Source organism: Cervus elaphus, chromosome 19 (assembly GCF_910594005.1).
Source record: "Cervus elaphus chromosome 19, mCerEla1.1, whole genome shotgun sequence".
In the NCBI taxonomy this organism is placed as follows: domain Eukaryota; kingdom Metazoa; phylum Chordata; class Mammalia; order Artiodactyla; family Cervidae; genus Cervus; species Cervus elaphus.
The window spans coordinates 47,374,392-47,394,982 of NC_057833.1; the positions used below are offsets into that span (position 1 = coordinate 47,374,392).

Here is a 20,591-nt window from a genome sequence, read left to right on the forward strand (position 1 = left end):
GCCCCCTACCTGCTACTGCATTATCATAAAGGACTGTCCAATGAGTAGTTTTAAAAAGTGATAGATCACACTTACTGAATGCTTAATAAGCGCTAAGCACATTCCAAGCATTTTATGTGAAATTAACTCATTTGACCCTAAAAATAAAAATCCGTATGATGTAATAAGCACTTTTATCACCCAAAACAAATAAAAAGAAAACTATCACTTCACAGTAGCATTTTTAGTACACAGTCTACTAATATGGTTACTAACTAAAAGCATAACTGGTTCTCCCACTAGCAGTAAAATTTAACATTATACACTCCAATTTTATTTTTATTTAGAAACTCCCAAATAACTGTATGATGAAACCAAGTTTAAAAAAAGCTTTAATAAAGCTCTGTTTTACAGTGCTTAGTGATGGACGAAGAAATGTACAGCAAGAAATACTCAATTACTTAGATTTCTTGTGTCAAGACCAGGGTCACCTGTGCTTTGTCATTAAAATAAATACTGAAACAGGACACACAGTGGCACACAGTAGGGAATATCAGTAGTAAAATAAGCATATATGAAAGGAAGTGGAAAAGTATTAATATTTGACTGGCTGACAACATAAGTTATATGAAATTGGCTGATCCATGTAGCACCCAACAGCCCACGGCCTAAATTTATTTCTCAATGATGTCTTGGTTTTCGAACATACTCCAAAAGATCTACAGATGAAAAGAAAAGGTGAAACATTTACATACTTATCATCAAGAAGAGTGTAATGAAAATTGTAGCAATGTCTATAGTAAAAAGTCAAATGGTTAAAGGGTTTTTTTTAGAGTTTATTGAAAAACAAAGCTCTTCAACAAAGTTACTAGCAGCAAAACTTATAGTATCCTAAAGAATAAGGAATACTGAATGTGATTAAGATGTCTTCTAGCTTCAACCACAAAACTCCTTAAAGATTTTAAAGACAATATATTAATCAGAATCAGATTGTACTTTTAGACATTCTTTAATCTTATGGCCCAGATCAAATAGTTTTTGAAAATGGTGCACTTCTGTTTTAAATACAGGAGAAGTCAGGGTAAAGTAGTTAAAAAATAGAAAAAACATTGTTTTTGGGCAATGCATTCATAGCAACACTGTATGTATCTACAGATCTAAAAATAAAAGACAAGAATGTATGTGGTACTGTTACTCCATTTTGATTGTTAAAAAAAGGCGGGGGGCAGCACAAGGGTGAATTTTTTCACCTGTTACAGAACATACACTGGGATCTGTGGATAAAAAGTAATGAGATATCTTTTAAACAAGTATACCAGAAACTATACATCCACATGAGTGTTGTTCCTTTCAAAATAATCAACTTCTTGGGTTACAAATTTATACAAAGGCTATCAATATATATTGAACATATTCTGTTTTCTAGAAAGACAATCTTTTTAGTCTTTCCCTCTAACCAAAAACTAAGATGCATAGGTTAAAATGTTATAATCACGGTGACAGGCTATATAAATCTCTTTAAAAAAAAAAAAAAAAAAAAGAGGTACTCATCAACTCAATTTCTGACTAAGAATTTATGCCATTTTAAAGGCTGAGCTGGCTTTCCTGTATCACTCAGCACATTCCTCGATAAGTCTTTCTCCTCTAGGTGCCCATGTGAATATTCTCAAGAAAATAAACACATTTTAGAGCTAAAAATTATCAGCAAGGCAAGTCCATTACTCAAATGTACACTGCAAATTAAGTTCTGAAGAAATTTTTAAGAATTTGCTCTTTTTATCCTCATCACTCTTCCTTCACAATTGCTAAGTTTACCAAGAGCTGTTTGCATATTTTATACTCAGTGTTGAAAACATAATCCTACTGATTAAAAGCTTACCAAAGCTACACCTACATCACATTCTGAACCTTAGCCTCAAACAAGTATCTGGTCACAACATTTTTAAAAATCGATGAATGAAAGTCCTCTATTTTGTATAAAAGAAGACTGATAATGAGCGGAATCATGGAAATTCTCAAATACACCAGTAAGCACATTAGTTACCTGTCGAGAAAAGTCATCTTTTTGATGTTTTGAGAATCTTGGAAATTCAGTGATTCTGAAATACTGGTAAGGGCAGTTTCAAAGACATGCTGATGGTAGATGCAACATGATAATGAAGAGAAACAGCCTGTCTGGTCTCCTCTTTCCAGCATGCCTTTTTTTGCTGAGGGTTAGAGAGAACAGAAGGACAGGTAAAAGCCACAGCAGGGTGAGGATCAAAGTGGTTTGGAGACCTAGGAGGGGGCAGAATACTGAGAATGAGTCCCTGGTGAGGCTAGTCGCCAAGAGGAAAAAACATCTTTCACTGAGACCAAAAGGAAGACAAAGACAAAAATCCACAGAATTTTGGCTGTAAGGGAGAAGTTAAGTGTTGAGATGGTGAGATAAAAGGGTTGGGAGTCAGGTGATAGACAGTTTGGAGAAAAAAAGAGAAAGGGGGGAAAAAAGAGACCTAGGAGTGAAATGAATGAGCAGTGGGCAGCACCAAGAGTCCCACTGAGAATTAAGAAAAATCAATGTGAAATGTTTAGTGCAGTTCCAGACAGTGTTATACTTAAGAGTAAACAATTCCAGAGATAACTTTAAAAAAAAAACTCTAAAAAAAATGACCTATTTTGGCTTGAATATTTGTGTCTGCCCCTGAATTCATATACTGAAGCCCTAGCCCTTACTGTATTGAAATTTGGAGATGGAGGTCTTTGGGAGGTCACTGAAGTTAGATGAGGTCATGAGGGTGAGATCTTATGATGAGATTAGTGTTCTTATAACAAGAGAGAGACTGCTCTTTCCAAGTGTACATACACAGAATGGGGTTCAAGGAGCACACAGCATAATGATGGCCACCTACAGGGCAAAAAGCCTCACAATGAAACCTACTTTGCCAGCATCTTGATCTTCAACTTTCAAGTCTCTGGGACTGTGAGAAATAAATTTCTGCTGTTGAAGCCACTCAGTATATGATATTTTGTTATGGCAACCTGAGGTAAGGAAAAACTCTTTAATACACCAGGGGAGGATACTGGATTTATGAAACAAGACCAGAAACCTATAAAAAGATCAGAAAAGGGGAGGGGGGATCGGGATGGGGAATACATGTAAATCCATGGCTGATTCATGTCAATGTATGACAAAAACCACTACAATATTGTAAAGTAATTAGCTTCCAACTAATAAAAATAAATGGAAAAAAAAAAAAAGATCAGAAAGGAAGAATGACCTTTTGGAAATTAAAAACACGAGGGAGCTCCCTGGCCCCCTAGTGGTTAGAACTTGGTGCTTTCAATGCCATGGCCCCAGGATCAACCCCTCGTTGGAGAACTAAAAAAAATCTCACAAGCAGCACAGTGTGGGGGTGAAAAAAAATTTAAACAAGAAGCGATAGGTGATATATGTGCCAAAAAAGGTCAGAGATAAAACCAAGGAAATTCTCCCAGAAAGTTAAAAACAGAAGGCAAAGGAATAGAAAGCAGGAGAGAAAGATAAGAAAAACAGGAGATCAATGCTGGAATGCCAGAAAGAAATAACACGGAGAAAATGTGGCAATTATTAAAGAAATAATATAAGAATTCACCAGAATGGAAGGAAATTAGTCTTTATCATCAAGGCCTGCCAAAAGCTAAACATATAGACCCTCTCCAAGGTTTCAAGGTAAATTTTCAGAACAAAAACTCCAGAGAGGCAGAAAAATGAGTTACATAAAAAGATGTTATCAGAAATGGCAGGTTTTACAGATAAAGTAGGGACTTCAAAATTCTCAAGGAAGATGATTTCCAACCTAAAATCCTGTATTATCGACTAAATCTGAGACATTTTCAGACATGCAAGGTCTTAAAAATCTTAACCCATATGCACCCTTCCTCAGGACACTAATGAAAGATGTACTTGTCCAAAATGAAGAACAAACCAAGCAAGAGAAAACAAAAAATCTAAATTCAGTTGAAAAGTGAAACTGTTTCAGATGCCAGAGGGCAGAAGGCCTGGAAAGCAAGAGCCCAAACTGAGTCCAGAAAAAGGAACAGTCCTTATAGGAGACATTTAATTGTATAGAAAACAGCCTTCAGAGGGCTTTTGAGATGAGTCTGGAAAAACTTAGTGATGGGAACATAGAAACTTTCAAAGGAAACGAAAGACAAGATTGACAATAAGAAAAGCAAAAAAGTTGAACAAGAAATGACATATGGTGATAATAAATTACTCAAATGATCAACACTCCCACATAGTATTGGGTTAAAAACTGACCACTAATCAAATTTTGCCACCCTTCTTAATTGGGAGAATAGAAGGAGTAAAAATGGGAAAATGGCATAGTAATCAAATTCTCAACTGTAATAGCAGGAAGCTTCTAGAGAAAGTAAAATACAGAAATATCAAAAAATACCAGCATAAGTATATAATTTAGAAATCTGAAAATTAATGCATGCTAAAACCAGTTCAAAGTTAAAAGCAGATGCCTCTGTGGAGCAGGACTCTGCAGTGAGGAAGCTAACAGCTGAGGACTGGTACTGTTTATTATGACTCCTTAAAGATTATCTATGCATATTATTTTGCTAAAAACCTAAAAAAAAAAAAGAGGTTTAAAAAAGACCTTTCCCTTCACTGTTCTACTCTTCTTCCTCCTCTTCAAAAGATAAAGCTTGTTAAAAAATTATTTGCATAAAAAATAATTCTCTAATTTTAAAAAGTCACAAATTTCAAAATAGTAGTAAAGCATGTATCAAGCTCCTACAAATAGTGCTTTTCAATCAAATCAATCGCCCAGGCATTTTTAAACTTTTCCTAGATAAACGTTTTGAGCATTTGCTATAGTTAAAGAAATACAGAATAGCACTAAGCAGTTTTATAGTGTAACAAATATTTTAAGCAGTCATTGCCTACATCCTCATACTTTTTTATGTACAATTTTGTTTTTTCATCCTGAACTCTATAATGCATCTGTTCTCCATGTCAGGATATCCAACATTCAAATTAAATGTGTATAATGAAATGACGCCTTAGAACACTGCACGTTTCATTTTGAACCTGCTTTAGAAGAGGGAAGGCTCATGCTTATTAATCAATGATTTCTGAAAGTCTTTCTAATTTGGAGCTCTGTAATACATTCATAGTGCCATGACACGTTTAAAAAATAGTCATCCTTAAAAATACTAGAATGTACTTTGAAAACCTATTACCTATATTCTTTTAAGCTACTCTGATCTAAAGAAAGAATTAAAGTTTATGAAAAGGGAAAATGAACATTAAAAAGTTTATTTCTAGCCCTGAAAGAACAAAATTATTGAACAAGGTCATCAAATACAGCAGTTAATGTCAATGTAACAATTAAATAATTGAATGGGATTAAATTAAAAATAAGTCAATAAAAAATTTGAAGACAAAACAGAAAACAAGTCACTTTCATTTAATTCCATTTCTAGCTACCAAAAAAAAAAAAAAAAACAAAAAAAAAAAACCCCACAAGACATTCCTACCAAAGATGTTCAATTTCAAAGTTAATTCTCTGCTTAACACAGAATGAAAGTATGTTTGACAGAATTATCATACATTTTTTCTCTCCATTTGGCAACATTCTAGAATTGTGAGTGAGAAAGACTTCAGTTCTCTCAAGGCCAGGCCGGTGCTCAGTTCTCCTTTGTAATCCTCACAGTATTCACCACGGTGTCTTTGTCAATGTGGTCAATAAATGTGTTAGTGAGAAATAAAATCCGTGTGTGTGTATGTGTATTTTCTTTTTCCCTTTCTTACACATACTCATATACCTGTGGGAAAAACTGATTTTAACGGTTTCTCTATTGTGGGAGCAGTTGAGACAAGGAAGACAATCTGCTTTTTATATTACTATGAATTTCACTATAAAAAACCCCAAAGAAGTTTAACCTGGACTTCAGCTATTGTCTACAATGATTTTAGACATTTCACTCAATATGAATCTCAGTATACTTTTAAACTTTTAGACTAAAAAACTAATGCAAAATTTTTAAGCACCCATTTTGTTCTAATTAGAGTTACTTGCCTGATCAGATCTAAAATTACTCCAAACTAGAATACAGTATATATAAACAAATATGCATTTATGTGAGCCCTACAAAGAAATACTCATAGGTAGTTTTAAATTGCTCATTAAAGGCACAGGGTCATTTAGGACTGTGGTAACTAGATACATCTTAAGCAGCTTAATATTTATATATTGAGGGAAAGAGAATTTATATTACGTGCCAGGCACTCAATACATAAAGACAGAGTTGTGTTAGCCTTAGTTTCTTATGCTAGCACAATCACTCAACTTGTTTTTTTTTACTATTCTAGGTAGGATAAAATATTCAATATTTTCATGGTTTCCCAGTTTTAACTGTCCCTAAAAGCAGCAAAAGGAACAGGAGGAAAAGGAAACTTTCAGACTGCCAGAGAGTCTGAAATATAATAAATACTATAGTAATATTGTCTTAACAACAAAAGAAGACTACTAAGGTAATTTTTAGATTTAAATGAGAATTTTCATTCTACAGTAATGACAAAAAGGGTAAATACAAAAGGCAGTTATTAAGAAAAAACCATGAATCTTGATTCAGATATAATTTTTCTTGTAACAAGATGTGAACATTTTAATTTAAAATTAATAAATCACAATTCTGTATTGCTTTTAAGATTAAGATTATTCAAAAATGACACAGTTCAGAATTAACCAAAGTATATTTCTATTACAAGTTAGTTTATCCAAGTAAGTAAAGAATAAACCACAGTGTAGCTCCCTTAACCTAGGAGTCAGGTTTTAATGACAAAGTCCGTTGCCAGCAATGGACATGCAGGTAATCATTAGAGAAGCTGTAAATACAAACCCAAACTGCTTCTATAAACTGAAAAGATCTTTGTTGAGTCACAGGCAAAAAAACGGGGCACTGGCACTACATCCAATTAATATGGTCTCTATGATTTATGTATAGAAGTGCCTTCTAGAGTGGTCATGAGGATCACAGTCTCGTGTCATCTAGTTGGTTTTCTATTTCACTGGGAGCATCTTCTTTATTATAATCCATCCAGACAACTATTTACAAAGAATGTCCAAATCTGGAACTCAAGAGACACTGTAGCTTTCCACCAGATAAACCAGCTTTTTCTGTAATTTAGTAATAGTTGTAGAAGGTCAATATAATCCAGAGAAAAATAAAATCAACAATCAAACTGAAAACAGAGACCATTAAGTGCTCTAGATACAAATTCCATGAATTATTTTACTTGTTTTTGTGTAACTCTCCAACATTGCATTACCAATTAAAAAAAAAAAAAAAAAAACCAACCACCAGCCATTTCTATCCTTATACCTATATCTTAACACAAATATGGTGGGAATGATAGGAAATAAAACTCTATCAGTTCTCCTAATGCACTTCAAAACATCAAAATTATTTTTATTCACAATTCGTACTATTGCAGGATGGCAAGTAGGTGTGAAGTCAATTATGAGTGAATGGTGGGAATAAAAAGCCAGAACCAAACCACAGATTTTTCTCTTTTACGTGGCTCTTGCCATGTCAGAAGGGAAATACTGCCTTCAAGAGTCAAACAATTGAAATGACCAGCGAAGAAGAGGACAGGAGAGGAAGGGAGAAGAGAGGGCACTCGAATAATTAATGCTACAGGTCACAGACCTTTTTTAAATCTTTAAAATAAAAACAGTATTGCTATTAACAAGCACATTTCATTATTCCTTCTTTCTCCAGTTTTTTACATGAATATTATTTACTTATTTGAAAAAAATCAAAAGTAACTCAACATCTCAAATGACCCATGAATTTACTAAGAAGTACTTTGTCACTTAAGTTCTCACAGACAGTAGAATGCTGATAATGGGTTGGGAACAATGTTTATCACAAATCTCTACAGTTTACTGGTCAGAAGCTGCATCTCTAAGTAACTGACATTTCTCTTCCATTAATATAATCTTATCTAATTATTTTAGAGCTCACCAAGGTTCAAGTCTCTCACTTTGTTAACTCCAAACATTTTTCACCTTTAAATGGAAAAAAATAGTTAAGTTTTAGATTTTAAAATTCAATGGTTATTATATTATTTGCCATGGGAAGGGAGAGGGAGGAGTAGGGTGAGAGAGGGTTAATTAAAAAACAAACAAACTAGCTAAACTTACAACATATACAGAAACTTATCTCCAAAATGAAGGGGGGAGAAAAGAGGGAAGAGGAAAGTAGTGGCACAAAGTCCTAAAGCAAAGTCTGAGGAGGACACAGGAAGGTAAAAAAAAAACTCTAAGAATGTATAGTCAATGGGATTCTTTTTTTGTTTCAATGATTCAGTTATAAATATAGATTATTAGTCTTCTCTCTATACATGTAACAAATGCCAAACAACTCACTACCATGAAATTTCTAAAATTGACTCTTTCACATTTGCTTAAAAAAGGTAAAAATCACATACTTTTCTTCCCTTCAGCTCAAATTCTAAACTGAAATATTACATGTAACAACAGCTGGTTCTAACTTCTATACAAAGTCAAACCATACTGAGTTCCATTGCCAATATAAGGAGCTACATAATTTCCATCACACTTGCCTCCAATTTAGGCATAAGAAACACTTCTCAAAGCAATTCAAAAGGAGAAAGTCAAGGAAAAAGAAAGCTATGAAGAAAAGAGAAAAGAAGACTAGCAGATAAAACAAATACTCTGAAAAACTCAAATCTGCCATTCAAGTATTGAAAACACCCCAAAAGGGACAATGAATGGGATCTATTATAATGATATCAGAAAAATAAAATGCAAATCTCAAGCATGGTAAATGGCCCTGATGGGCTTTCTGCACAAAGACGTAAGGCTAGTGATTCAGTCCACAATTCCTTTTGGACCCTAAAGTTGTCATTCTGTTTTGCAATTTTTTCTTGGTTGTCTTCAGGAAGTAGTAGTTTATTTTTTTTTCTCCAGGTTATGCAGACCATTTCTTTAAACCCCAAAAGAATAATAATTTTCATATATTAAAAGACTTCTTTTAGAAAATGGAAAAAAGAATACGAGGCCACAGCAATGATGTTAACGGTTACTCTTCATTGCTTCTTTAGCTGCCATAATCAGTGGTGTCAAGCTGGATAATGGCTTGGCCAGTTTCAGGAAGGGATGCTGCCAGAAAAAGCAGGAAAAAATAAATGTGTAAATGTCACAAGTTTAGAAGCTAAATATTTTTTTTCAAGTAAGCCCTGAAGACTACTTTATAGATGATAATTTATTTAACAAATATTTCAACACCTATATAAAAGTCAACATAATCAATACATCACTTTTATGGTTGAAATCAGTGTATTCTTTTTAGTTCTTCCAGTACTATAAAAACTCAGTTAAACGATTCAGATACCCATGACTGCAATGAACTGGTGTGAGAACTGGTAATATGTAAAAACTCGTATTCTTATTCCAGTGTTATGGGTATTTTATTCCCAGCAGATAAAATCCTAAAATGCAGCAGCTGCCATGCTGCTGGTGATGAATGAACAGTGAAATATACTTATTAACCCTATGAAAACTTTCTGCTGGCTATTCAAAAAAGTCAACTTTTCCCCCAAATTGTATTATTTCCGAACTCACCTGTAACAATTCTCTGGCTGAACCCCTTTTCTCCACATCCATCTCCAAACATCGATTTAAGAAATCCCGAAATATTGGGGAAAGCTTCTCTGGATTCTGAAGTTCTGGGGTCCCATTAGTTGCTATCAGGTACAAGGCCTAAAAACACAAGAATAACTTTGACATACTTGAGACAGTTCAACAAAGTGAGAGAGTACTTTAAAAGTTACTTAAAGACAATTGCCATACACACTAAAGTAAGTTCTTATTTCTACCCATGTTGGTTAAATATTTTTAACTTTATATTTAGATGCTATAGTTCCCTGACTTATTTTTCAAAATTATCTTCACCCTTTTCTTTTTTTGGATTACAAATACACATTGGCAAAAAAAAAAAAAACTACTGTAATTCATAAGGGTATAAAGAAAAATGACCACAATTTCACAATCAACAAATAGTATCTCATTTATCTTTCTTAAGATTTCTTTTCCAAGCTATACAACATTGTAAAACAATGAGATCTGTTGAAACCTTTCTAAAAAATTTTAAACTAGCTACATCTATATAACTATAGATAAACCGATGGAACACATAGGATTTTTAAGGCAGTGAAAATACTCTTTAAGATACTAATAAAGGACATATTATTCAGTATACATTAGTTCAAATCCATAGGATATATATGACATCAAGAGTGAACCCTAATATAAATTATAGAATCCGTAAGATAATGATGTGTGAATTTTAGGCCATTCTGTCAGGTCTGTAGTGCTATCTCATTTTTGTTTTAATTCATTAGCAACTCACTAATGATATGATGTTGAAGATCTTTTTACATGCCTTGTTTGCTACCCATGGATCTTCTTTGATGAGTTGTCTGTTCAAATCTTTCACTATTTTTACATTAGGATGTTTTCCTTGCTGAATTCTAACAGTTGTTTTTACATTTTGGATAACACTCTTTTTTATCAGATATGCATTTTAGAAATATTTGGAAATATTTTCAATATTTGTGACTGGTCATTTCATTCTCTTAATAATGTCTTTCTCAAGAGAAGATTATTCCAATTTTAATGAAATCCAATTTATTATTTCATGGATCATACTTTGGATAAAGTATCAACCCAAGGTCACCTAGATATTCAACTGAATTATTTAAAGATTCTGCTGTATTACCAAAATGCCATCAAAAAAAGGATATCAGCTGACACAAATCATCAGTATATGAGTGCGTCCATTTTCTTGTCACCTAAGTTCATTTCTCTTTACATGACATTTCCTTCCAAATTTTCATTTAAAAATTCCATTCTAAGAAATAATCTCCGAGCTAGCAGTTATTTTCAAGTTCAGATCATAACATTGTTATGAGCTTCTACACTTTCATCAAAAAGGATTAAGAGGGAATCCCATACCTATGGTTGATTCATGTTGCTGTTTGACAGAAAACAAGGAAATTCTGAAAATTCAATTAAAAAAATAAATAAATTGAAAAAAAAAAGCACTTGCATTAGATACTTCTCCTCTCCAAATACTTAGTAACCTTTTCTCCATTTTAGGATAAATCTTATTATACTCCTTATCTTCATTCATATTAGTGATTATAAGCAGCCCAGGTCTCCCAGTCATCCCTCAGTTTCTCCATTCTAATACCCATTTGGTTCAGCATATTCCCCTTTCTGAGTCAAATTTTTTCATACAGTTCTCCCTACCCGCCCCCCCCCCAAGTATTTTTCTTTTTGAGGCCTGGCTCTTCCAGGAGGACTGGGCCTCACCCACAGTGCTCTCCACACCTCTGTACTTACACATCTGAGCCTGGAGACCAGTGTTCCTTTGGCTGCTCATTGCCTCTGTGAGCTCTCTCCCTCCTATTCTGTGATTTCTGGGCTTTCAAACTCATATCTACTTTTCCTTGTTTTAAACATCTCCCAAACACTGTTACTATCTCTAACATGACTCATATTCATGGCAATTTCAGTATACAAACATGCTTGTTACAGTTCCTGGACGTCCTCTTTGATGTTCTTGTCTGCCCACCTGCCTCAGCCACACACATCCCATGGTCACATGCTATGCCATCAGTACCAGTAACTGCAACTATTAAATCTCAATTGTACTCCACCTCCTACCTTTTTCACTCCTAGTACCCGAATGCTAGCATTCTTTGACTCCAATGGACTTAAATTCCCACTGATCTTCCAGTGTCTGTCATCCCTTTCACATGATCACTTCTTTGACCTTCTCACACTTCATAGTATTCACTTGGCTAAACATGGCTAAAATTCTGCCTACTTCTTGCCTATACCCATGCAGCTAAGTATGGAGGAGGAAAAAGATAGACCCCTGGTACCGGCATCACTAACCTCACAGGGGCCCTTAGGGCTTCCAGCATTCACACTAGGTATCCCTGTTTCACTCACTCTCCCTCTCTCCTGTCTCTGTTCCAAGACACCATACATTACATTCAGTTGTCATGGGTTCCACGGCTCCTCTTGGCTAGAGCAATTCCTCAGACTTTCTTTTTGACAACTTTGATAGTTTGGAGGAGTACTGGTCAGGTTTTATATTGTATGATGCCTCTTTACTGGAATTTTTCTTTATCTTTTTCTCTCATGATTAGACTGAGATTATGGCTTCTGGGGAAGAAGATCAAAGTTAAGGAGTGCCAGGGCTTCCCTGGTGGCTCAGTGGTAAAGAATCTGCCTGCTAATGCAGGAGACACAGGTTCGACCCCTGTGTCTGGGACAGTCCGGGAATACCCCTGGATAGTCTGGGAATATCCGACATGCCGCTGAGCAACTAAGCCCACGTGCCGCAACTACTGAGCCTGTACTTTAGAGCCTGGGAGCAGCAACTACTGAAGCCTGCGCACCCTAGAGCCTGTGCTCCGCAGCGAGAGAAGCCACCGCAGTGAGAAGCCCACTCACCACAACTAGAGAGCAGTTCCCGGTCACTGAAACGAGAGAAAAGCCTGGGCAGCAGCGAAGACCCAGCACAGACATAAATAAATAAATAAATAACCTAATTTTTAAAAAGAGTGCCACTTTCATGACATCATATCAATGGTATATACTATCAGCATGATTCACCACTGATGGTACCGAGCTGATCTAAGCCTGGTTTAGGTAACGTTTGTCAGGTTTCTCCACTGTAACGTTATTCCTTTCTCCCCCTTTTCAAACTGTGCTCCTTGGAAGGAAATTCTCTGCAGTCTACAATTAAGGAAAGGGGAGTTAGGATCCATCTCCTTTGAGGTGGAATATCTACATACTTTATTCAGAATTCTTCTGAATGGGAGGTTTGTCTCTTCTGCCATATTTAGTTAATCACTTTTGTCATTTTACATACACACAGGCTCTTCCCTCCTGTCACTGTTATATTTAAACAATTTTATTTTTTTAAGATACTTAGATAAGAAAAATATTGTATGTATATACCAACATAGCTACTATTTCTAGTGCTCTTCATTTCTTTTTGTGGAACCACATTATCTTTTTCTTTCTGCTTAAAAGACTTCCTTTAATATTTCTTGTAGTATAGATCCACTGGTGATAAATTCAACTTCTGTATGTCTGAGAAAACCTTTATTTTACCTTAGTTTTTACAAGATTGTTGGCTGTAGATTTCTTAGTTGACTGTTTTTTTTTGTTTAAAACTTTTAACATATATCGAACACATACGAGAACACCTAAAGTTGTCTCACAGCTCACTGATACTATTTCATTTTTTAAGAAATTTATTTCGGTCCTTATTTTTCATATTTATTATATCTATGATTATTAAATCACTAATCTATATTACCTGCCATTAATACAATCTCAAATTCTATAGTTACTACCTAAAAGTTAGATTTGAATTAAAAAAAAAAAAACTTTCAAATGTCTCTATTTAACTCTTTTAACATCTGGAACGCAACTATTAAAATTATTTTAATGACCTTGTACATGAATTCTTTTATCTGTGTCAGTTCTGGGATGGTTTCAATAGATGGATTTTCCCGCTCATTATGGATTGTATTTTTCTGCTTTTTTAAACTGCCTGGTATACTCTGACTTGATTATTTCGGTGCTTACTGCTTTGGAACTGTGCTGCTGGAGAAGACTCTTGAGAGTCCCTTGGACTGCAAGGAGATCAAACCAGTCAATCCTAAAGGAAATCAATCCTGAATATTCACTGGAAGGCCTGATGCTGAAGCTGAAACTCCAATACTTTGGCTACCTGATGTGAAGAGCCAACTTATTTAAAAAGACCCTGATGCTGGGAAAGATTGAGGGCAGGAGGAGAAGGGAATGACAGAGGACGAGATGGTTGGATGGCATCACTGACTCAATGGACATGAATTTGAGCAAGCTCCAGGAGATAGTGAAGCACAAGGAAGTCTGATATGCTGCAGTCCATGGGGCTGCAAACAGCTGGACATGACTGAGTGACTAAATAACAACCAATTAACTTATAAATATAGATGTAGCACTTCCAAAAAAAGTTGGTAAGTTGAATATATCCTAAAAACTAGGATCAATGCTTAACTATGCAGCGCCTCAGGATGCAAGCCATATCTCTTCTATTGTTTGTCTATGCCCATTAGACCTGGTGACCTGATCTCAGAGCTTTAAAAAATTCTACAGCTAACAACTTTATATTTCTATCCTGGATCCCAGACTTCCACATTCAACAGCCTATTCAATATATCCACATGGACACTTGGATATCTTAACAGGCACCTCAAACCTAACATGTAAAGATGCTACTTCCTGATTTGGCACCTGCCACCTCCACTTCTCTACTTGCAGTCTTCCCCATTTCAGCCAAGGAGAGCCTCAGTTTCATCACTCCAATTGCTTAGGCCAAGCTCCTAGGGGCATCTCTCCCTCTCTGTCAGGTAGGCTCTCCTTTCAAAATACATTCAGAATCCAACTACTTTTTCCAGCCTCCCCCAACACCATTCAGGTCTCAGCTATCAGCATTTCTTGCCTGGATCACTGCATCAGCCTCCTAAAGTTGGTCTTCCTGCTTCTGCCTTTGCCTCTCTTGAGAATCTCTTCTCAACAAAGTAATCCCATCAAAATCTAAGAGTGATCCTGTTAAAACATAAGGAAGATCACTTTCACCTCTCTATTCAATACTCTCCAAGAGTCTCCTTGTCTTACTTGTGCAGAAGCCAAAATTCTTACAAAGGCCTAAGGTACCACAGTTGGCTTCATGTCTTAACTGATCCACCTTTTTTCTCCTGCTGTGTACTCAATTGTAGGCTAGCTATGCTGGAATCCTTAAGGATCTCTGAATACTTAAGAAATGCTCCTGCTTAGGGCCTTTACACATGATGGAAATGTTCTTCCCTTAAGTAACTGAGTTTCACTCTTATTTCCTATGTTCAAATGTTACCTCAGTGAAGCCTCCCCAACCACTCTTTTGAAATCGGACACTTGACTCTCTGCCTACCAGTCCAAGTACTTAAGGGTCCATCATTTAACATATTACATTATTTCTATTCTAAAAATTGTCTTCCTCCCCCTTCTATAGTGGCAGAAATTTTTGTTGGTTCTTTCAGACTGTACCTTACATAGCATCTTATTGATCTGAGTGTCTTGAGCAAGTTTTCAAATCAGTGTTTGCCAAACATATGAATGAAGTCTGGCAGTTTTAAAAACTGTTCTGCAGTGTTTTAAAATTAATCACTTCTATATAAATACTTTAATTGCTCAGTTGAACTGGAATCTCTGCAAGAGGATGAAAAGCACTAGGAAAATGAGCATCAAAATCCAACACAGTCTCGACAGAGCACCTTCTACATATACCCATTTCACTGGCCTCTGTAGCTCATTTTACAGCATGTCCAACTTATTTTGAAAAAAAAAAAATTTTTTTTTTAATTTCTGGCAATAAGTCTGTAGTCATGTATGGTATTTCAAAACTTTAAAATAATTACTTCATTGAGATGTAATTCACGCCACCCTTTTAAAATGTACAATTTAAGGTCTTTAGTATATTTGCAAGACTACAAAGCTATCACTAATGTCTAATTGCAGTACATTTTTATCCTTCCAAAAAGAACACTCACATGTATTACATTTCCTCCTCTCTTCAGTTCCTGTAAACCACTAATCTCCTGTCTCTATGGATGTGCCTGTTCCAGAGACTTCATAGTCAGTTGATCCTCATTATTTGAGGATTCCATATAGGTGAATTTACCTGTTCACTAAAATTAATCTGTAACCCCCAAATCAATACTCTCAGTGCTTCTGTGGTCATCTATAAACATCTGCAGAGAGGTGAAAAGCAGCGTACTGTTCAGCATTCCTAAGGGCAAGAAGGCTATGATGTGCCTTATGGAGGAAACGTACTAGTTTGATAAGCTAAGTTCAAGCATGAGTTACAGTGGCTATAAGTCCAACATGACTGAATCAACTATATATTAAATAAAGTGTATTTAAACAGAAATAGATATAAAGCAAACTGAGGTACTGATCAACTGACAAAAATGTGATCAAGGCAAGCAGGAACCTAGCCTTATACTTCCTCTAAAAGCAACGGTTCAGTATTTGTTAATTCAGTGTTTGCTGTTTTATAGAACCTAACTACCACAAATGAGGAATCAATCAACTGTAAAGGGAATCTGACAATATGTAATCTTTTATGTCTGACTTCTTTCACTTATCATAATACCTTCAAGGCTCAATGCAGCATGCATCTGTACATCTTTCCCTTTATTAAAGCTAAATAACATCCAACTGTGTGGACATACTACTTCTGTTTATTCACTCAGCAGGTGACAGACATCTGGGTTGTTTCCACCTTTTGGCTATTATGAATAATGCTGCTATGAACATTTGTGGACAAGTTCTTGGGTGAATATATACTTTTAATTCTCTTGGTTATTTACCTAGCAGAGGAATTGCCAAGTTACATGGTAACTCAATGTCAATTTTTAAAGAAACTGTCAAACTGTTTTCCAAAGTGCTATACCATTTTACATTCCCACTAGCAATGCATGAGGGTTCCAGTTTCTCCCGATTCTCACCAATACTTATAATTTTCTGCCTTTTTTATTACAGTCATTCTAGTAGGCATGAAGTGATCTTACTGAGGTTCTGATTTGCATTTCCTTAATAACTACTGATATGGAGTTATATACGGTAATGTAAAAGAAGGAAGGAAAGAGGGGAGGGAAGGTAGGAGGAAGAGAAGGAAGGGAGAAAAGAAGGAAGGCAGGAAGGAATGGAAAGAAAAAAGAGAGAAAGAAGGGAAGTTGGAACTCTACCTCAGCTGCTGGAACATGAAACCGTTTAAAGTCTACTGACTTCATCTGTTTCTGGGGACCCTCACTCTTTTGTCTGAATGTGGACTTTTTTAACACTGCCATCTACTCAGCCTTCTCACAGATGGCATCCTGCTTCCCTCTTTGTACCTGGGGGTACAGAGGCCAAAGTTCAAAGTCAAACCTGAAGGTCATATCTAGAGTCTCTTAATTCTACAGAAAACTGAGCAAATCCTTATTTATGTGCAAATTTAGAAACAATACAGCTTATCAAAAAATTACAAACTCTTTAACCTAACACATTCAACTCAGTAACTCAGAAGCAAATGTTTTTTAGATACAGAGTGACAGAAGAGACTGGGTTTTTTTGTTTTTAATCAATCTTGTATCCTAAATCCTTGGCCAGTGCCTAGCACATGCAAGTTCTAAATTAATGATTTTAAAAAAAATTATTTTTCTGAAAGTAAGGTTAGTGTTTAACTGGTCTTACCCTCAAAGGATTTTCATTGAGGTATGGAGGCTCTCCTTCTACCATCTCAATAGCCATGATACCCAGAGACCAGATGTCTACTTTGGGGCCATAAGCTTTCCGTGTAACCACCTCTGGTGCCATCCAGTATGGCGTTCCAACCATGGTGCTCCGCTTACTCTGCTCAGGGGTGATCTGGGCGCAGAAACCAAAGTCAGCTACAAAACAAAAAAAAATACAAAACATCTTGAGTTAATGGTGTCCATGGGTTGTTTTAGGAGTTTACTTTATATGACTTAACGAATTATATTTCAGTATTCAATCTCTTAGTTTTTAAGAATGTACTAATAAAGTAAACAAGAATGGGCTTCCAGATATTTTGATGTTATACACTCTTACTTTTTAACTTTTACTTCCCAAAACAAGAAGGTAAATTATTAGGAAGGTTTTTATTCTAAACAATTAATTTTATCCTAAAACTTTTTAATAAAGTTGAAAAAAATCTAAAAGAAAAAGTTACCAAAGCTGGACACCAAAACTGTGTCCACTGTCAATCAGGTAAAGGTCAGGAAGTGGACACTACTTTTGAAGAAAAAAAACAGAAGCTAGAATTAATAAGAAGCATATGAGAGCCCAGAAAAAGAACACATTTAACTGCAACTGTACCCACAAGGTCTTCACCAGCATTACTCTATTCCAACCACCTCATTTTATAACTGAGGAGCAGGATACCTAATTTAGAACCCAGCGTTAATTCAGTAGGAAAGTCAACATAAGAATCTAGAACCATTTCCTTCCTTCTACTGTTAAACTCATTCTATTCCATGTGTAAATACTGTTAACATTTAGGTCTGTAAGTTCTGGACTTTTGTTATGCATTTCCAAATATACAAAAACTATCTACAAACTGCTTGGCTTATTTTACTTAAATATTTTACTTAGGATACTCTGTAAACTGCTTTTTAAAACTATTTTTAGAGATCTTTCTGTATTACTATATTAACCTACCTTATTATTCTAACTACACAACTTTACAGAATATAAAAACACCATAATGTATTTAACCATTTCTGTACTACTAGATTATTTTAGATATTGTTGGCTTTTCTTTACAAGGTTGCAGAGAACATTTTTGTACTTATTGCTGTGCATATGTTCAGCAATTCTATAGCAGACAGTCTTAAAAAAGCAATTGTTAGGTCAAATCATAACATTTATAGCTAAAATGAGTGCTTATAAAACTGCTTCAAGTACCTCATAAGAAAAAACATACCACATTATAACTTTATGATAGGTACATTTATTATTATGACTTCCATTTTACAAATGGGAAAACTGAGGCACACCAAGATCATTTATCTAGTGAGTGGCAGAGCCAGGGTAAAATAGTATCCCAAAAGGTCAAATTTAGTTTACCTGTGTAGCCACCAAAAATGTATGAGAATATCAACTTCTAGCTTTCCCACTAAAATTACAATTATTAACTATATATTTTGACCATCCGATAGAAACTAAATCCTCATTCTTGCAGTTGAATAACCTCTGAAGGATTTTTTTTCCCCCCACTTTTTGGCTGGACTACAGAGCTTATGGGATCTTAGTTCCCCAACCAGGGACTGAACTCACACCCCTTACATTGAAAGTGCAGAGTCTTAACCACTGGACCATCAGGGAAGGCCCTGAAGAATCTATTTTTAAAAAGAGATGTTGGAAAAAGAGCCAAATTCTCTAGGCAAACAGAAGAAATAGTTTCTGGTCTCCTGATCCAAGAAATATCTTGCATTTTGCATAGTTGGAGAAACCTCAGTAGAAGTTCTTGAATCCTCCAGAGGGCATGATTGGAACTGAGATTACAGCCAGCAGAAGAAGAGAGTTTCTTTTTCCCCCATGACTCTATCATGTCTGATACAGAAGACAATTAGGGAAAGGGGTTTACAAACGATTTCTCCCTAAAAATGTCATCTCTGATGTCTGGGTCACATAGGCCTCTCCTAATTAGACCACCATCTACCAAACTGAAACAAAGACGAACAGCATAATGAGAAAAATCTACCCCAACAGGTAGCAGAGACAAATCCAAGTTTATGTTTGGAAGACAGAACCAACATCACAATAGTACCAGGCACTGCTCCTCAGTGTTTTACATTTTTAGTACTCAGAAAAATTCTCTGAGATAGGTGCTATTATTTTCCTTATCATACAAATGAGGAAACAAACATAAACAGATTACATAATTTCACCTAAAATTATTCAGCAAGTAGCAGCAGATCCACTATTTAAACTCAAGTTGTCCAGCTGATGGTTCATATCTTTTTACTACTATTCTCCCCCACTCCATGTATTGTCATAAAAATGTTAATAGCAGGAAAGAGTTTTTACTTAAACAAAAGGCAGAAAATTATAATTAACATACAAATGTTATCTGTTCACTTGTTACTCACTAAGTTTAACAGATCCTTCCATGCCCAAAAGCACATTGTCACTTTTGATGTCTCTGTGGATCACTTGATTAGCATGTAAAAACTCCAATGCCTGTAAACACTGAACAGAAAAAAAACACCTATCAATGAAATAGTCCCTGAAAAGTCTAAGGGAAGTTCATATACACTACTTATCTGAGTACCACCTCTAGTATCTAGCAGAAGACACTCTAATAATACATTTACAGAGAAAAAAATTCTGTCATATGCAAAGTTACAAAAATAAGACACCTTAAATAATAAGATCCTGCTCTTCCTACTCTGGTCTTATCCAGAAACAACTATTAAATAATGTCTTATCTAGTCTTATTTCTGCCACAGGTTATTTAATACCATAAGAATATCACTTAGTCTTCAATGTTCTCATTTATGAAATGAATGGGTGGGTCAATATAATTTCTAGGCCTGTTTAGGTTTAAATTTAAATGTCTACAGGTACACAGCACTTGGTAAACATGCACAAGGCTTTTGAGATATCATTTCAACAGTAATGGGGACTTCCCAGGTGGTTCACTGGTAAAGAATCCACCTGCCAAAGCAGGAGCCACACGAGACGCTGGTTCGACCCCTGGGTCGGGAAGATCTTCTAGAGGAGGAAATGGCAACCCATTCCCGTATTCTGGCCTAGAGAATTTTAAGGACAGAGGAGCCTGACAGGCCACAGTCCATGGGGTTGCAAAGAATCGGACATGACTGAGTGACTAACACTTTCCCTTTTCAACAGTAAAGGATAAACTCATAATCATTCCTATCTGAATCTGAGATACTCAGAAGTCTAATCAATATAAGACACTGGGTAGTCTAT

General features: G+C 35.5%; 1 protein-coding gene across 1 annotated transcript in view; it reads right to left on the reverse strand.

Moving 5' to 3' along the window:
- Positions 1-353: 353 nt before the first annotated feature.
- PAK2 (p21 (RAC1) activated kinase 2) overlaps positions 354-20,591 on the reverse strand; it is an 87,231-nt gene continuing 66,993 nt past the window's right edge. The window contains exons 12-15 of the mRNA XM_043873928.1: positions 19,748-19,847; positions 17,328-17,524; positions 9,606-9,743; positions 354-9,143 (exon numbers count right to left, since the gene is read on the reverse strand). Of these exons, the coding sequence (XP_043729863.1) occupies positions 9,057-9,143; positions 9,606-9,743; positions 17,328-17,524; positions 19,748-19,847 (522 nt within the window). The 3' untranslated portion in view covers positions 354-9,056. The remainder of the gene's footprint in view (positions 9,144-9,605; positions 9,744-17,327; positions 17,525-19,747; positions 19,848-20,591) is intronic.